Source organism: Pelobates fuscus, chromosome 10, assembly GCF_036172605.1.
Source record: "Pelobates fuscus isolate aPelFus1 chromosome 10, aPelFus1.pri, whole genome shotgun sequence".
Lineage (NCBI taxonomy): Eukaryota > Metazoa > Chordata > Amphibia > Anura > Pelobatidae > Pelobates > Pelobates fuscus.
Window position 1 is genome coordinate 114,530,648 of NC_086326.1, and position 17,536 is coordinate 114,548,183.

At 41.7% G+C, this 17,536-nt stretch overlaps 1 protein-coding gene across 1 annotated transcript in view; it reads left to right on the plus strand.

Moving 5' to 3' along the window:
- Positions 1–16,921, plus strand: part of TNKS1BP1 (tankyrase 1 binding protein 1) — a 160,928-nt gene extending 144,007 nt beyond the window's left edge. Inside the window, exons 9-10 of the mRNA XM_063434935.1 lie at positions 7,324–7,430; positions 16,536–16,921. Of these exons, the coding sequence (XP_063291005.1) occupies positions 7,324–7,430; positions 16,536–16,593 (165 nt within the window). The 3' untranslated portion in view covers positions 16,594–16,921. The remainder of the gene's footprint in view (positions 1–7,323; positions 7,431–16,535) is intronic.
- The last annotated feature ends 615 nt before the right edge of the window (positions 16,922–17,536 follow it).

Below are 17,536 nucleotides of genomic sequence, written 5' to 3' on the forward strand. Positions count from 1 at the left end.
GAAGGATATAATCTAAAATAAATATCAATAATGGATAAATTTGAAGAATATTGCATACCTAAAAGGAATGTCACATATAAAAGGCATGCATGCAGAAGCCAGGAGATATGATTGCAGATTGTGATATGGAGGTGATTTTGGAAGGTGTCAGTTCCATTGCGGCCGCAGGAGGTGGCCAGGTACTGATGCGCATGGCCACGACAGTGTGACGCTACACCTGATGGCGATTGGCAGGACAGCGTGGAGTTCGTCTGCGGCAGGCCCACAGTATCCCAGGGGGCGCTGCCAGGATGGTTGAGCAGCAGGATGCAGGCTCAGGAGTGCTGGGTGAGTCGGCCTCTGGGCCTAACAGTGGTCCTCTTGGGGTCCAGAAGGGGGACGGTTGGGGGGGGCCCTTACTCAGCCAGGATCTGATTGGGGTGCTGCAGCCACAAGGGGCTTGGCCAGCGGAGACAGCATAGCACCCTTGGGAGGCTCCAGGGTATGTGAGGATGAGTCTCAGGCAGCCAGTAGGAAATGGCAGGAGTATGAGGTCCCATGCATCTCCTCCCAGAGCGCGGCGGCTACATGTACTGGTGCGGCGTGCCCAGCATGAGACTATGGTGGCAGGCAGGGATGTAACCAACAGCCACAGCAAGGTGCCCCCTATGACTTGGGATGGTGCGAGACGCCCTGTGTGTGACCTTCCATGCGTGGGCAGGACATGCCGCATTCAGGATAGGGATTCCAGGTCCTCAGGTTCCTCTGGCGGGCAGGGATCGCGCCATCGCTCCAGGAGCCATCGACGGAGCAGGCAGCGTAGCAACAGCAGGGGATCCCCTGACGGTAGCCAGGAGAGAGTGCATTACGGCTTACCTAGCCAGGATGGGAGGCACTACAGCTCACTGGTTAGGGGTTTAAGTCCCAGGAGGAGTGCTTCTAGGTCCATTGGTGGAGGCTCCCTGGTCAGTCGGGCGCAGGGCTCTTCACAGGCTGACTACGGCCGCAAAGGTAAGGACGTCAGATGCAGGATTGGCAGGTCAAGGCTAGGCTCTCTGGGTGAGGTCAGGGGGGCTGGAAGTTCTGGTGACGGCCTACCCAGGATGTGGTCTTCTTTTCATAGGACGCCTGATCGTGCAGTTAAGGGGCGGATAGGGCCTCAGGACGCCAGATCAAGATTTGCTACGGCTTCGCCAGGGTTCGTAGATGGCGGAGTTAAGAAGGCCACCCCAGATCCATCAGCTATATGGGGTTCGGATGGTGAGTCCCATCTTGCACCACACTCAGGAGACTTGATGGAGGGTTTAAAAGCTTTTATTGATTCATGGTGCGCGAGTACGGGGAGGAAGGATTAATTTAGTCAGGAGTGGGTTCAGGGGTTGCCACAGGTAGGGGCTCAAAAAGGCTCAAAAGGGGACATCAGTGGGGTCTGTTAGCACTGCGGGTGAGATGGTCATGGCATCATCCGGGTCGGTTGCCACAGAAGTGGTAGCGGAGTGGGCATTGCTATTGGGGGAAATTTCTGATGCCGCTCGTCAGAATGTCCATGTTTCATTCGTGGGTCCATTGGGCTGCCACTTGAAGCCCAAGGTGAAAGAGCGGATATTGAAGGACGAATTTGTAGAAATTCATAATTCTGGGGATCTGTTGATGGTTTAGAGTCATTTTAGAGTCTTGGTGTGTAGGTGAGGGTAAGAGTGTGGATTTTAGTTGGGTTTGGGTGCCTAGCTCTAAGGGGCAAGGAAAGGGACCGGTTTGGATTCCAGTAATCGGGGGGGGAGTGTGGGAGGCAAAATGGTTACCAGTAATATGATTGCGCTGTTGGTGACCTCATGGACGCCGGAATTGGGGAGTGAGCGGGTGGAGCGATGAGGGTGTCCTGGAGATGGTATGCCAAAACGTGTATGTTTCCTTGGCAGGCTGTCACCTTAATCATGAAGTGAAGGAGAGAATTTGGAAAGGTGAATTTTTGCTTCTCCTGTTGGAGTACATTGATCTTAAAGATGGTGGCAAGAAGGAAGGTAAGAAGGAGGAAGAGGAGAAGATGAGACGGTATCAAAAGATCCCAAAGTCATTGGAAAATTGGCTTTGGGCTTTCTGTATCCTGGCCAGCGTTATGGGGGGAAAATCCCCGTATTATTGTTCTCAAATAATTTGCTATCTGCGTGGTGTTTGGGAGGTGTATCACACATACAGGGGGCTTGGTGTGGTGGCCCTAGGACAAACGGTTTAGGCAGTGGCTGTGGGTCAATCCCAGGATGCGGTGGGATCGAATGAACATGCCGCTTTGGATGAAACTTATGATGGCTCTGAGAGTGTCCCCCTTTCAGTTGGGGGGCTGTGTGGGATCATCTTTCACCTCGTCGACCATTCACATAAAAGGGTTTTGCTGGATTTTCAACAAAGTCCAGTGCAAGTGGGGTGCTCATTCATACAGATTGTCACCAATTGCTGGGCTGTTGTTGAGGGACAATATTTTGTTGCTATATGTCTGCCGATGGAGTATTCCGTCTCATGTGTGTACTTTGGAAAATTCACGGATAGGGTTGAGCTGATTATGGAGTTTGGGGCATATTTCGTTGGCCAGTGGGGTGTGGGAACGTGGCCGGATAAGTGGATGTCCAACTCACTTTTTCGCATTATGTCGTTCGGGAATTTTCCATTGGTGGTGGCATTGGCTTTGGGTGGTCCCTTGAAAGGTTATATTCTTTACCGGTGACGTGTCTGAGGTTGAGGCTGTTAATGGTTTAGCTGCATCTGTTATTTTTGCTGGCAGTTTCAGGTTGTGTTCCGTGCGCATCAGGTGCCCGGGTTATGGAATGTAGTAGCTGCTTCACTTTCTTTTGTTCCGGAGAAGCGGTTTTGGGAGGTGCTATGGCCGGAGATGTGTGGTAGATTGGGTCATCTTGTTTGACGGACTCATAAGGGGGTCGTTGGCAACGTCCAGCTTGGACGGCCTACGTTATGATTTAGAACAACCGGGACGGTGCAGAGGCAACACTTTGTTGTTGTTCCTTTGTCTCTTCTTGTTCATAGGGTGTCACCATTTGAGATTGTGCATAATGAAGACTTGTGTTTTTCTGTTTAAGCTTAAAGGTGGGGAGGAGTTGACTAAACCTTCCCTTGTGGATCAGGCTATTAAAGGATTTCGGAGAGGGAGGTGGTTGCAAGAGTCGTGCAAAGGTTTGCTGTGTGCACTTCTTGGTGCTTTTTTTTCAGGGTACGGAGTTGTGTGGTTTTCGGTGGCGTTTAGTTGGGCTCTAGCTGGGGCATTTCGGATTAGTGAGTCGTTCAGCGGCAACCGTTCGGGTGATTATGGTTTATGATGTGGTGATTGGCAGTATCGGGATGTTTCCACCGGTCCGTAACTGACATTGGAAACGGTTCTGCAGTTCCACGTTTCTGAACTGGAGTTGGTGGCATGCCCGGTGTAATATATGTTAGCTTTTCAGTCAGTCCGTGTGGGACATGCGGTTTATTTTTGTTGGCTGCCAATGGTTCTTCATTGTTGAAATTACAGTTCCATAAGGTCTTTGGGTTGGCCTTGGGGCGCATGGGTTTGGTTCTGTTGCAGTTCAGTACACATTCGTTCAGGATTGGAGCTGCGATGGAGGCATATAGGCTGGGTCTAGGGGATGATCCGGCACAAACAGGATGGGTTGATGGGAATCGGTAAGATTCAAGTCATGTGTGAGGCCCAGCCATTTAGTTTAGGTATTGGTTGGGGGGTGATTATTTCTGTTAATTATTAACATGTTATTCTCCCGTAGGTGGACTGCTTGGTTGCTGGAAAACTCGTATGTGTATTGGGCACGTAGGAGAGCTGCAGTTCGTCGTCATGACATGCAGCTGGGCTATCTGAGCTTATTGGTGAAACTCGTGTGCTTGGTTCAAGGGGGACCAGTTGGCAATAGGTTTGTTTTGAGTTTTTCAGGAGGATTAGTGTCTGGGCAAGTGCCTAATGTAGTTTTGATTCATGCAGGGGGAGTATGACTTGGGTCTGGTTTCACAAAGGGATTTCTCTACTGGGCTGCAAAAAGGGATTTGGACGAGCTGAGGCAGGGAATCCCTGACGTGGTCTGAGATGGTCCCACGGTTCCAGTGGCATCATGTCAGGGATACCTGGGCAGTGGTAGAGAGGAAGGTAACTAAGTTGCTGGCTACGTATGCTAGACAGGTGGGGGTAGTCGTTCGGCACAGGGAGTCTGAAGCTCAGCTTTCAGGTTATTATTGGTAGCATGGAGTGAATCTTTCAGACAGTGTGAATTTTGTTGCTAGAGTTTCAGGAAGGGTTGCTACGGGCATTGTTTGGTGGGGGCGCTCAAGTAGTTCGAGAAGTCAAACTTTGAGCTGTGGCGGGGGATGGATAGACAAGTTGGGGTGTAGGTCATTCTAAGAGAGTTTAGTTCACTAAGAAGAGTTAGGTTTGGAAGGATATTGGTTGGTTCGAGCTCGTTGGTAGTTTCGAAACTGGTGTGTGTAGGGTGTATCTTGGTATACCCCTACATTGTGGAATATGGTGGTTGGTTCCAGCTCGTGGGTAGCTCCGAACTTGGTGTGTGTAGGTTGTATCTCAGGTATACACCCCTACATTGTGAAATATGGTAAATCATGCCCCCGGTGGCAATGGTTTATGTAGTTATATGTTATATTATTAATTAATTATATGTTAGAATGTGGTATCATGGATTGTTTATGTGGGTCATTGTCTTGGGTAGAATTGTTAAAGAATTTGAGGTTGATATGCAATGTTGTCATGACCTTTTTATAATATATATGTTTTATTAAAGCTGTGATCATTTTCCCAAAAATAAGGTGTCTGAGTATCCTTGGGGTTGGCAACGCATATGCTGAAAAGACGACTATGCATATGTCATGTAGCCCATGGAGCAGCTCTGCTAAGTGGAATGGGCCTTGACATGGCTAGGAGACAGGCATAGGAGGTGTTTAGTGTGGGTGTTTGGCTAAAGAAAGTGGGGGTGGGGTTTAGGCTATGGGAGTATATATAGTGGTCATTTTAGATCAGGGTCCATGTTAATTTAATCCTCACTTAGCTGTTTTGTCCCACCCTCCTTTTTTATGGTTCTATCTCCAATTTGGTTACAGCGGCAGGGGATGGATAGACAGTTTAGGTTGGAGTGTAGGTTGTTTGTCCAGTTCTAAGAGAGTTTAGAATTGTTAAAGGATTTGGGGTTGATATGCAATGTTTAAGGATGTTTACAATGACCTTTTTATAATATACATGCTTTATTGTATCATTAAAGCTGTGATAATTTTCCCAAAATTAAGGTGTCTGAGCATCCTTGGGGTTTTTGGGTTGGTAACGCATATGCTGAAAAGGCAGCTATGCATATGTCATGCCTTAGACTCCTTTCTTTCAGTCTAAACACGTGACCTTAATAAAAAAGGCTGCGCCACAATCAGTAATAAAAAGTCCAGTAAAAAGGAAAAAAGTCCAAATATTTTATCCTTACAAATGGTCTTTGGTGGTGAGGTCTTCTGCTCTTGTAGTGGATCCACTTTATATGAAAGATAAAAAGAGAGAATGGATTCCTCTCCGTCAATGTTGTCCAATTCTCGGATAGAAAGAGACAACCAATAGTGCTCACTGTATGGTCATATTAATAAAAGAATAAAAGAATGTACTTACAAGACAAGAGCAGTTGGTCTGCTCTTGTCTTGTAAGTACATTCTTTTATTCTTTTATTAATATTATTAATATGACCATACAGTGAGCACTATTGGTTGTCTCTTTTTATCCAAGAATTGGACAACATTGACGGAGAGGAATCCATTTATATCCCATAAGCGGGGATTAAACCGCTGTATGCGCTTCACCCCAGAGCTGGTTATTAGCTCTGGCAAATGTGAGTTTAATACTATTACTCCTTTACGTCCACATTTGAATTTGACATACTGCACCATTGGTTGTCCTTCTCTCTTTTTATCTTTCATATAAAGTGGATCCACTACAAGAGTAGAAGACCTCACCACCAAAGACCATTTGTAAGGATAAAATATTTGGACTTTTTTCCTTTTTACTGGACTTTTTATTACTGATTGTGGCACAGCCTTTTTTATTGTTTTTACTTGTCTTATTTTAAAGGGTTTGAGGGATTCCTTTTAAGGTTGCTGCCTATAAGTTAATTAAACGCTGTCTCATTCTTTCATTTTTGTAAACACGTGACCTCGTATCCTTTGTATAGTCCTGTTTATGAATAGATTTCCAGACAATGGAAATTGGCCCCGAAAATATTTATACAATGCAACAATATCCCCTCTGTGATGCCTGTTTTCCAAACTATTTTCTCCTATAATTATTATGCCCTTGCTTACATTTTAAGCATCATTTTAAATATTTGCTATTCTTGGCATTGACACTAAATATAATTTTGCATGGTTTGAATTTGTTAATATAGTATACATTTACAAAAATCTGTATGGTGTATGTAAGGAGTTATTTGTCTATAAGAGCTAGATGGTGACCACTGTGAACATTCTGCTTGTTCTAAACTACCACTAGTTTTCATAGCAAAATGGACATTATAGTCACCTAGACTACTTCATCTTAATGAAGTGATCTGAGTGCAGTGGTCCTAAATTTTTATCCCTGTAACACACACATTGCAAGTTTATTTATTATCTACCTCTACTCATACTGAGTAAAACACTGCCATGTGATGTGGAAGTCCCCATAGGAAAGATGGAAAAAGGTAAGTAAAACGTATTTATTTGTACTTATTGCAATCGGGTAGGGGGTGCATCACTATCATCAGCATTATTACAGGGGCATCACAGGGACCATACGCAAAAACAGTTTGACAAAAAAAACTAATTGCACCATAGCCATTAGGTTTATCAGTAGCTTGGCAATACTCTACCCCTAGTAGCTAGTAAAAGAATATATTATAATTAAGAGTCAAATATCCCCATTTTATGATTGTAAAGATGCTAATAATAATAACACTAAACGGGAGATTAAATAAGATGAAATGATTACAATACCAACAATGTCCCTTTAACTCATTCCTTACACTGAATATAAAACACTTCCTTATACAGGCTACTCTCAGCCCACCTGATCTGATCACACCCCCTTCCCAATAATCCCGTTATCTGAATATTCTGCTCCTCCCGATGTAATTCAATCTATTTGAGTGATTATCAATCCATTCTATTGTAATCATAACGTCTTTTTTTCGTTAGCATATTAAAATGTAATGATGGCTATTTTATGTGCAGTGCTTTGGATAAGAGCACTATACACAAATTTGTTAACTAACTAGAAATACACCGAACAGTTTTCCTTTTTCATTCTTCATCCATTTGTATCTCTCCTAAAAGGGTCGTCTAAAGACTCGTAATAAGCAAGCAGATGCTGAAGCTGACAAAAAGGAGCCAGAAGATCCAAATCTGTCACCAAAGTCTTGCACCTCACCAGAGAAAGAGGGGTATGTGTGGAATATTAGTCTAATATAAAACCAATGACATGTCAAACAGCACCTTAATATGTGCATTAAATTAATATGTCTGTGTTCTATGCAAAACAGAAACCCCAGGTTAGATGAATCTAAACAAGGAGAATATTGAGTATTACGGATGTAGTTAAGGGCATAACCTGGGGGAATGAACAATGGAAATGAAATAGAGAAGATGGAGTCAAACCACTTCATTATATCTACGTCCTGAGTAAAAATGAATGTGTCTTAAGACAGGAGGCTGGCAATCAGGCTCCTCCAAAAGCCAGTGGCAAAGGGCAGTTTGTCACAATAAGGTTAGTATCTCCTTGGAGTGATTTTAGGGTCAACTGTTCCTTCCTAGAGAGGTTATCGTTAGGGTGGAATTTAAGGGACTTCAAGCTGATCTTCTCTATCTCACTTTTGGCAGCTTCCAGAAAAAGTTAAATGTTCCAAAATGCAGCCAAATTAGGGGAATAGCGATTCTTAGGTTTGAGTTCTGTACAGTTCTGAGTCATTTTCATCTAGAAGGGACAGGAGAGTGGTCATACATTGGTAGTCTTTATATGTGAGGCCCAGGTCTCTTGCTTTCTTCTCTGTGCGCAACGTGTAGAACTTGTGTAAAGCGAGTTTGCGTGCAAATAAACGTAGGTCTTTAATCCATACAAATTTATCAAAAGGCGAAGTTGGTACAAAGAAAAGGCCCCTTTCTAGGACACTAAGGTGATCAGGGTCCAAGTTACAGGAGGTACAGGGTCCAAGTTAAGTACTTGTGGTTTAGGATTAATCGTTCTAGATGGAAGAGTTCTAGCTAATATTGTCTCCTCCTCCTTCCCTGGGGTACCGTGTTTGGTATCTTGTTCTTTGGCTGAGGAACTCTTCCTGATGGCCTAATGCTAAAAAATTCACCCCTTTTTTAAGGATAACCTTTGGGTTGGTACCTATTCGAGAGGGTTAGAGGGGTTAGAATGGCTTCCTGAATTAGTGTCAGAAGAGTAATAGTCAGAAGTCAGGTTGTTTTCAGAGGTACATCTAGTACGACGGTTGTGAAATTTATACACATTTCCAGTCTGGTAGTCTTTTGAGTCTCTTATACATTTTTGGTGTTTTCTGTTTTTTACTGACTCTTGGTATTTGTCCAGATTCTGTTTTAGTCTAGATTCAAGATACGGAAGTTGGGATCCTCTTCAAACTGTCTAATTTTACCAATCTCATCGTCCAGGCTTACATTTGTTTCATTAAGTTGTTCTTGTTCAAATTTACAGATTATTTCCATAAACCTCCTTGAGCAGGTCCGTGCCGCAGACTCACACTCTTTAGTGAAGTCTGCATTTTCAGAGTAGGAGGAGGGAATGTTCCGTACCCTTAGTCCCCGAGGGATCATGTCGTTTTTTATGTAGTTTTCCAAAGACGAGATTTCCCAACAGGTTCTAATTTGTTTTTTTATACAGATTATGAAGTTTATTGAAAGATTGATTAATGTCGGGGAGGTTTGGATTTTTATTGAGTGGCTCATTAAAGAACACACTTTTCGCATCCCTACACCAGACATTGCTGTCCAATTTATTAGATAAAAAACCCGCCATTACAAATAATAAATACAGTACCACTCAGTAACCCAGGTATTGAAACCAAAACTAAATTGTATGCGAAACGGAAACCCCAGGCTAGATGAATCTAAACAAGGTATATATTGAGGGTTACGGAGGTAGTTAAGGGCATAACCCTGGGGAATGAACAATGAAAATGAAATAGAGAAGATAGCTCCAAATCAAGGGAGTCAAACCACTTCACTATATCTACCTCCTGCGTAAAAATCAATGTAGGATAATAAACTTCACAATTTCACAATAATATATATACACATAACGCAATAAATCGTGCAAAAAACACACGGTGATCAAAAGTGAACTAAAAAGACTTCTGTAGTTATACCATAGATCAGGGTATTACCACTTTAAAATCAACTAGTATTAAATATGCCCACTACAAAAGTAGCAGCGTGTATTAACTGGTTACAGTTGTTATGGACTATTATCCTATCAAACAGAGGGCTGGACCACCCTATCATAGCTAATTCCAGCAAAGGTGAGACTAACCAGTGTTGACCAAGTTAGTCAGTACGAATAAAATACAATTGACTCCTCTTCTCCTCACTGAAAATATTTCACACCGCTCTTTTGCCTGTCTAGATGTGCTCTTTTTGACAGAGGCACACCATTTAACCAGCAGAAGACTGATTGAGCGAGCGTCTGAAGTATACTATTGATTCTTTACTGCCTGTATCTCCTTCCATTCAAGTATACACTCTATACTGGAGGAAGTATACTGACCTCTTACTTCATTCCCCCTACCCACCTCCATCCCCCCCTATTTATTATACTTCTGTCATAGTGATTTAAACTGGGTGATATTTGGAAACTATCCATATATTAACCTTTCAGCCCTGTTTAGTATATCTGAACATTTTTCTATACACCACGTTCTCTGATCTAACCGTAGATTTCCCTGTATTCCACTCTCTCTTTGCTTTCCCGTTAAACACAGATAACTCAGTGTTTTTCTCATTTGGGAAAACAATTAGCTACTCTTTACACTTGTAACATAACAACAGTAACCACTTAATATAAGCTGCTACTTTTGTAGTCAGCATATTTAATACTAGTGGATTTTACAGTTGTAATACCCTGATCTATGGTATAACTATGGCAGTCTTTTTAGTTCACTTTTGATCACTGTGTGTTTTCTTTTTTGCACGATTCATTGTTTTCTCAAAAAAAAGTAAAGGGAACACAAAAATAACACATCCTAGATCTGAATGAATTAAATATTCTTCTGAAATACTTTGTTCTTTACTTGAATGTGCTGACAACAAAATCACACAAAAATTAAAATATGGAAATCACATTTTTCAACCCATGGAGGCAGTGGTGTATCCTGGTTTTGTGCTGCCTATGGCAAGAGATAAGCAAATGATTGCTGCAACAAACTTGCAGATAACTTAAAAGTGGGGAAATAAGTGAACCTCTGTATTTAATTTGTCAAGATTCTTTTGTTTCAGGTATTGTACCGGAGGATTGGAGGAAGGCAGGTGTTGTTCCTATATTTAAAATGGTTCAAAATCCTTGCCTGGAACTTATAGACCTGTGAGCTTAACTTCTGTGACTGGGAAGTTATTTGAACGGCTATTAAGGGATAATATTCAGGAATTCATTGTGAAGAATTGTGTTATTAGCAATAATCAGCAGGGTTTTATGAAACATAGGTCATATCAAACTAACCTAATTGCATTCTACGCAGAAGTATGTAGAAGTATAGATCAGGGTGTTGCAGTGGATGTGATCTACTTGGATTTTGCCAAGGCATTTGGTACGGTTCCTCACAATAGGTTAGTCTTCAAACTAAAAGAAATTGGTCTAGATCAATATTCTTGTTCTTGGGTAGAACATTGGCTTAAGGATAGAGTACAACGAGTTGTCATTAATGGTAAATTTTCAAGCTGGACAAAAGTGGTAAGTGGTGTCCCTCAGGATTCTGTTTTGGGACCGCTTCTATTTAACATATTTATAAATGATCTTGAAATGGGCATTGAAAGCCATGTATCAGTGTTTGCAGATGATACAAAACTTTGTAAAGTAATACAATGTGAGCAGGATATTGCCTTGCTGCAGAGGGATTTGGATAGATTGGGGGACTGGGCACTAAAATGGCAGATTCAATTTAACGTAGAGAAATGCAAAGTTATGCACTTCGGGGTTAAGAATGCACAAGCAATTTACACCCTAAATGGTATTGAACTAGGGATAACCACACACAAGAAGGATTTGGGAATTGTTATATACCACAAATTAGGCAGCAATATGCAATGTCAATCTGCAGTTGCTAAGGCCAGTAAGGTTTTGTCATGTATAAATAGGGGCATAAATTCTCGAGATGAAAATATAATTTTGCCTCTTTATAAATAGCTGGTAAGACCACACCTTGAATATGCTGTGCAATTTTTGGCACCTGTTCTAAAGAAAGATATCATGGCACTAGAAAAAGTGCAGAGACGAGCTGCAAAATTGATAAAAGGAATGGAGCATTTTAGTTATGAAGAAAGGTTAAAAAATTTAAATCTCTTCAGTTTGGAAAAACAGCGCCTGAGAGGGTATATGATAACATTATACAAATATATTCGAGGCCAGTACAAACCATTATCTGGAAATCTATTCATAAACAGGGCTACACATAGGACACAAGGTCACACATTTAGGCTTGAAGAAAGGAGATTTCATTTAAGGCAAAGAAAAGGTTTTATTTACAGTAAGAGCAATAAGGATATGGAATTCTTTGCCTGAAGAGGTGGTTTTGTCAGAGTCTATACAGATGTTTAAACTGCAATTGGATAAATACTTGCAAAAACATAACATACAGGGATATAATTTCTAATTAGTGGGCTAACAGCTGCTTGATCCAAGGAGACATCTGACTGCTATTTTGGGGTCAAGAAGGAATTCTTTTCATAGTTTGTTGCAAAATTGGAAGCGCTTCAGACTGGGTTTTTTGCCTTCTTATGGATCAACCGCAAAATCATATGTGAGGAAGGCTGAACTTTATAGACGCAAGTCTCTTTTCAGCTATGTAACTAACACACACACTAACACACACACACACTAACATACTCCCTTTTTTTTTTTTTTTTTTAATTCAACCCCCCCAGCCTCCTTACCTTTGGGAATGCTGGAGGGGGGGATTCTTCCTCTCCCTGGGGGTCCAGTGGCTGCTGGGTGAGCGGGCGGCGCTGGCGAGGGAGCACTTTCCCCTGAGCTCTCTGCTCAGCTTCCTCGCGCCCAGCCTGCAGAGTGATGCTGGGAGCCAGAATATGACATAATATTTGTACTTAGCCGCCCGCCTGCCTGGTATGTTAGCCGCCAGGCTAACAAGACATTTGCCCTGGGGATTTGGGGGCGGCTGTTTTTGCCGCCCCCTGGAAAATGCCGCCCAAGGCAAATGCTATGTTTGCCTCGCGGCTAATACGTCCCTGCATGGAGGTCTGCATGGAGGTCTGGATTTGGAGTCACACTCAAAATTAAGTGGAAAAAGACACTACAGGCTGATACAACTTTGAAGTAATGTCCTTAAAACAAGTCAAAATGAGGCTCAGTAGTGTGTGTGGCCTCCACGTGCCTGTATGACCTCCCTACAACACCTGTGTATGCTCCTGATGAGGTGGCGGATGGTCTCCTGAGGGATCTCCTCCCATACCTGGACTAGAGCATAGCAATCCCTTGTAGTGATATAGCAATTCTCCCAATAAGAGACAGGACTCTAGATTGAGGGTGAAGAAGGTGTACTGGTACATACAGCTTCTTTTATTCACAATCCACAAACATAGTACTGCCTACAGGGTTTTGAAATACAACCAATCAACCCGTACAATACACACAGACACTCCCACACAAAATCCTCCCCTCTGCCTGTGATATGATTACTGAACACAATGGTTAATATAATTATCACAGGCAGAGAAATATAGTATAATAAAACATATCACAGGGACCCCAAAACATGCAATAACCCCATAAATATATATATCCTCGGAACCGGGGGATCTGGGTGAACCACATATCCAAAACTCACCCAGATCCGTTCAGTAGTTTGGAAGATACAGTTTAATGCAGATTACGCAGAACATATACAGGCTATATGAAAAATAATTACTGTATAATGTGTCCCCTGTTGTATAGTTTAAAACTATTGCACACCAAATACCGGCGAGATGGCACCGTGTAGAAAAGTCCAAACAGTGTCTGTGAGTTAAAATGGCCGCCATCCATTGTTCTCACCATGTGCTTTATCCATTGTTCTCACCATGTGCCTCTGATACATGAAATGGTGGCAACCCAGTAACTCCACAGTATGTCCCCAGATGGTTCTTAAAGGGCCAGCAGCAGCATAATAAAATACAATACGCCCAAATCAGTTCATAGAAGGGCAATACATCCCAGGGCCATAGTCACAGGGCAGGAGGCTGGCAAACAGGCCCCTCCAAAAACCAGTGGCAAGGTTACTTTCGCCACAGTGTTCTCTGGCAAATGCCAAACGTCCTGCACGGTGTTGGGCTGTAAGCACAACCCCCGCCTGTGGACATTGGGCCCTCATACCACCCTCATGGAGTCTGTTTCTGACCGTTTGAGCAGACACATGCACATTTGTGGCCTGCTGGAGGTCATTTTGCAGGGCTCTGGTAGTGCTCCTCCTGTTCCTCCTTGCACAAAGGCAGAGGTAGCGGTCCTGCTGCTGGGTTGTTGCCCTCCTACGGCCTCCTCCAAGTCTCCTGATGTACTGGCCTGTCTCCTGGTAGCGCCTCCATGCTCTGGACACTACACTGACAGACACAGCAAACCTTATTGCCACAGCTCGCATTGATGTACCATCCTGGATGAGCTGCACTACCTGAGCCACTTGTGTTGGTTGTAGACTCCGTCTCATGCTACCACTAGAGTGAAAGCATCGTCAGCATTCAAAAGTGACCAAAACATCAACCAGGAAGCATACTGAGAAGTGGTCTTTGGTCACCACCTGCAGAACCACTCCTTTATTGGGGGTGTCTTGCTAATTGCCTATAATTTCCACCTGTTGTCTATCCCATTTGCACAACAGCATGTGAAATTGATTGTCACTCAGTGTTGCTTCCTCAGTGGACATTTTGTTTTCACAGAAGTGTGATTGACTTGGAGTTACATTGTGTTGTTTAAGTGTTCCCTTTATTTTTTTGGAGCAGTGTATATCTTAGTGAAATAAAGTTTATTATCCTATATTGATTTTTTTATGCAGGAGGTAGATATAGTAAAGTGGTTTGACTCCCTTGATTTGGAGCTAACTATCTTCTGTATTTCATTTCCAATGTCTGTGTTCTAATTAATGCTGAAAATTTGTCTGGTTGAGAGGTATGTGGCAAGAGAAAACCGTACAAAACACCTGCAAGGTTTTAAGCGATTTGTGGTGGTGGTGGTGTGGAAATTATGGTTTTCACCCCACTAAAATTGCAAGAAGATAAGTGAGCTAATAACAGACATGTGTCAATATTGGATGACTGGCCCTGACATGGATATTGGACTTTAAGCAGTTCTTCATAGTAAGGTGTTGCCTTATACCTTATGGACTAATTGGTATATTCCCCAATGTGGCCAATCTATCGCCTGGGTAGCTGTCGTTCCCCCTCACTAACATACAAAAATAAAACCCTGCTCTCATATTTCCACTACTCCTGGGCAGCAGCAATGACTATAGTACATGTCAGCCGAAACACATACAATGAAATCCAAAGAAAAAAGTTACTTGCGCACTACTTCAAATCCATATTCACATTTAAATAACCAGAGTTTTTTTTTTAGTATCATTCCAATGGACATTAAAGTGTAATCTCACCTGCCACATCAAAGCAAAAAACTCTTACGCAATCTGTTCACCTTGCTATTTTCAGCTAAAAAGGCAAAATCTCTAATGAGACAGAGAGCAGAATTTTCCTTCTTAAGGGTTCCCAGTTAAGGGTTAATACGGTTTAGAAAAATAATGATACTGAAAAACCTCTAGTTCCCTATTTCTAAGACAGGAATAACAATCTTGAGCCTCCTTACCCCAGATCCTTGGCATAAGCCTTCTGCTATGCAGGTATCATCTAAATTGTGCAATCGTTCTTCCAGTAAACTACTAAAGACTAGTCATCTAGAAGACTCCAGTACAGTTACAGTAACACAACAATACAATTCATAAAATATAAAAGTGAATGGGAGCAGATATCCAATCCAACATGAAAACACAATACAATATCACTCACCAAAGGGGTGATGAAAGCAGATGAATGCATACAATAAAAATAAAACAAAAAAAATGACTATGCCTACAAATGCCATAGCATGCAAATATCTACAAATAATTTGCCCAGCGCACAAAGCTATGATAAGGAGCTCTGCAAGTCCATGAAGATGTCATATGTAGCATGTAGAGTAGTAGAGTCTCCCTAAGTCCATAACAAAAAAGAAATAGAGTCGCAACACCAAAGTAGTTTTAAGAGATTTACTACAGTGTTGACCATGACTAGATATCAGTAAACTGAAAAATATCACACTACTATATCTCTGTTTAGTGTGTCACTCTCATAGTTGCCAAATGTATATGCATCTAATACTACTAATACTAGTATAGGTCTGTATTAGTAGTGAGTTTGTAATGATGTCAGAACCAATGATATTCTCTAGTGTGACTTTCACGAGCGTGGGCTATAGGCCCAGCCAAGACAGTGAGGAGAGTGTGGAAGTGACAGGGTTAATGACACCAGGTTACCTGTTGCTAGTCCCAGAAACCACTCAATTAACCCCTGCAATCACTTCTACACTAACCCCCTAGTACACACTTTACTGCCACCACCAAGACTTTAAACCCGGGCATCTTAGGTTACCCCACACACAGGAGAATTATAGAATCACAGTTCTACTTTTACTGATCAAACACATATAATTAACCCTTTTTGGTAACGTGTTTACCTGAACTTTCCTCTGGAGAGTGAAGCTCATAGAGAACAGAGACACATGCTAATTAAGTAAACATTTAATCTGATAAAAAAGATAAAAAAAGATACAAAATACAGAAATAAATGACATACAGATAACAAATTGCAAAACAGTACATAAAATAAAATAGAAGAAAACACAAGAAATTCCTTACATGTATTTACCCCATATAGAATTCTTGTGGGTGTCTTAGATGGTATAGGTCTCCTAGAAGTTGCTGACTAAAGAAAAAAATGAATAACTCCCTGGATAGTCATTATATAACTAAGCTAGTTGTTTCTCAGTGGGCAGACCCCTGGGTGGGGGATCAGAGGGGGTTGGTCTGGCAGTTTATTGCCCACTCTATGCAATTTCTTGTGTCCAGCTCTGGTGATGGCTATGTAGATGTTTTATGGTCTAGGCCTGGTGCAAGATCAAAGACCACAATAAATGTCATCCCAAGGTTTACAAAAAAAAAAAAACTCAACATATATCAACACACATCAAACACCAACTCATGCTTTTGGCATGACAGTGACATTGATATTTGTAATTTTTTTTCCAGGCATTCTCTAAACTGGCTAAGTGCTTTGAAAAAAAAGAAGAAGAAGACACCAAAGTAACGTTGAATCGCTCACAAACTACAATAGGGTCTTTTCAAGCTTGTTCCTCGTCTGAATTCTCATACTTATTTCTCTTACTTGTGAATAATTTTATCTGTTTACTGTCTCATAATATAATGTGGTAATCTTTGCAAGAGTTTAGACACAACAAAATTTAGAGAACCCAGCTTGGAACACTTTACCTACATTGTTTCTTTCAATACTTGGCTTTTGCACTTTGCATTTGTACATGAATGTAATAGTTTATTTTTGTTTATTTTTTTTTAGTTTTTTTTTCTAAAATTGATTATCCTTTTATGCAATATCATATAAAATATTATATAAAATACTTTTGAAAACACATCTGTAAATGGTTCTTTCTTTAACTGTAAATACATTTATGTCCAAATTATGCTGTCGAAAGAAAAATAAAAAAAATTCTGAGCTATGCACTATAAATCATGTGGAATACTTCTTGCGTTACTAATTTTGTAGATTTAAGCTAAGTCATCAAAATGTAACACTTCTTTAAATTTTAAATTAAATTTGTGTTAACATTGGGGAAAAAGTCCCTCCGAAAACCCTACACAACAGAGAGGGGAGGATGCCAAGCTGTTATGCAGTCCTACATGGGGCTATCTATAGGACCATTATACAGTGTATAGTGAACATATGGGGTCATTCACTAAACTAGAAATTGTGGAAATTGTATCACTGGAGTCTTACCCCAACACGCAGGAAAGAGGGAACCCACAAAAGGTGGATCCGAAAGATGTATTACTGAGCCTTAGAATGGTCAGACTTAACGTATTAAAACAACAAGAAACAGGGTCAAGATAAATCAAGGTTAGGATTACAGAAATACTCAGAGTCAAGACAAAACCGGGTCAGAATACCAGAAATCACAAGTCAAATACAAAGCCGGGGTCAAACACAGGAAATCACAAGAGAATCTCTAGGAGCA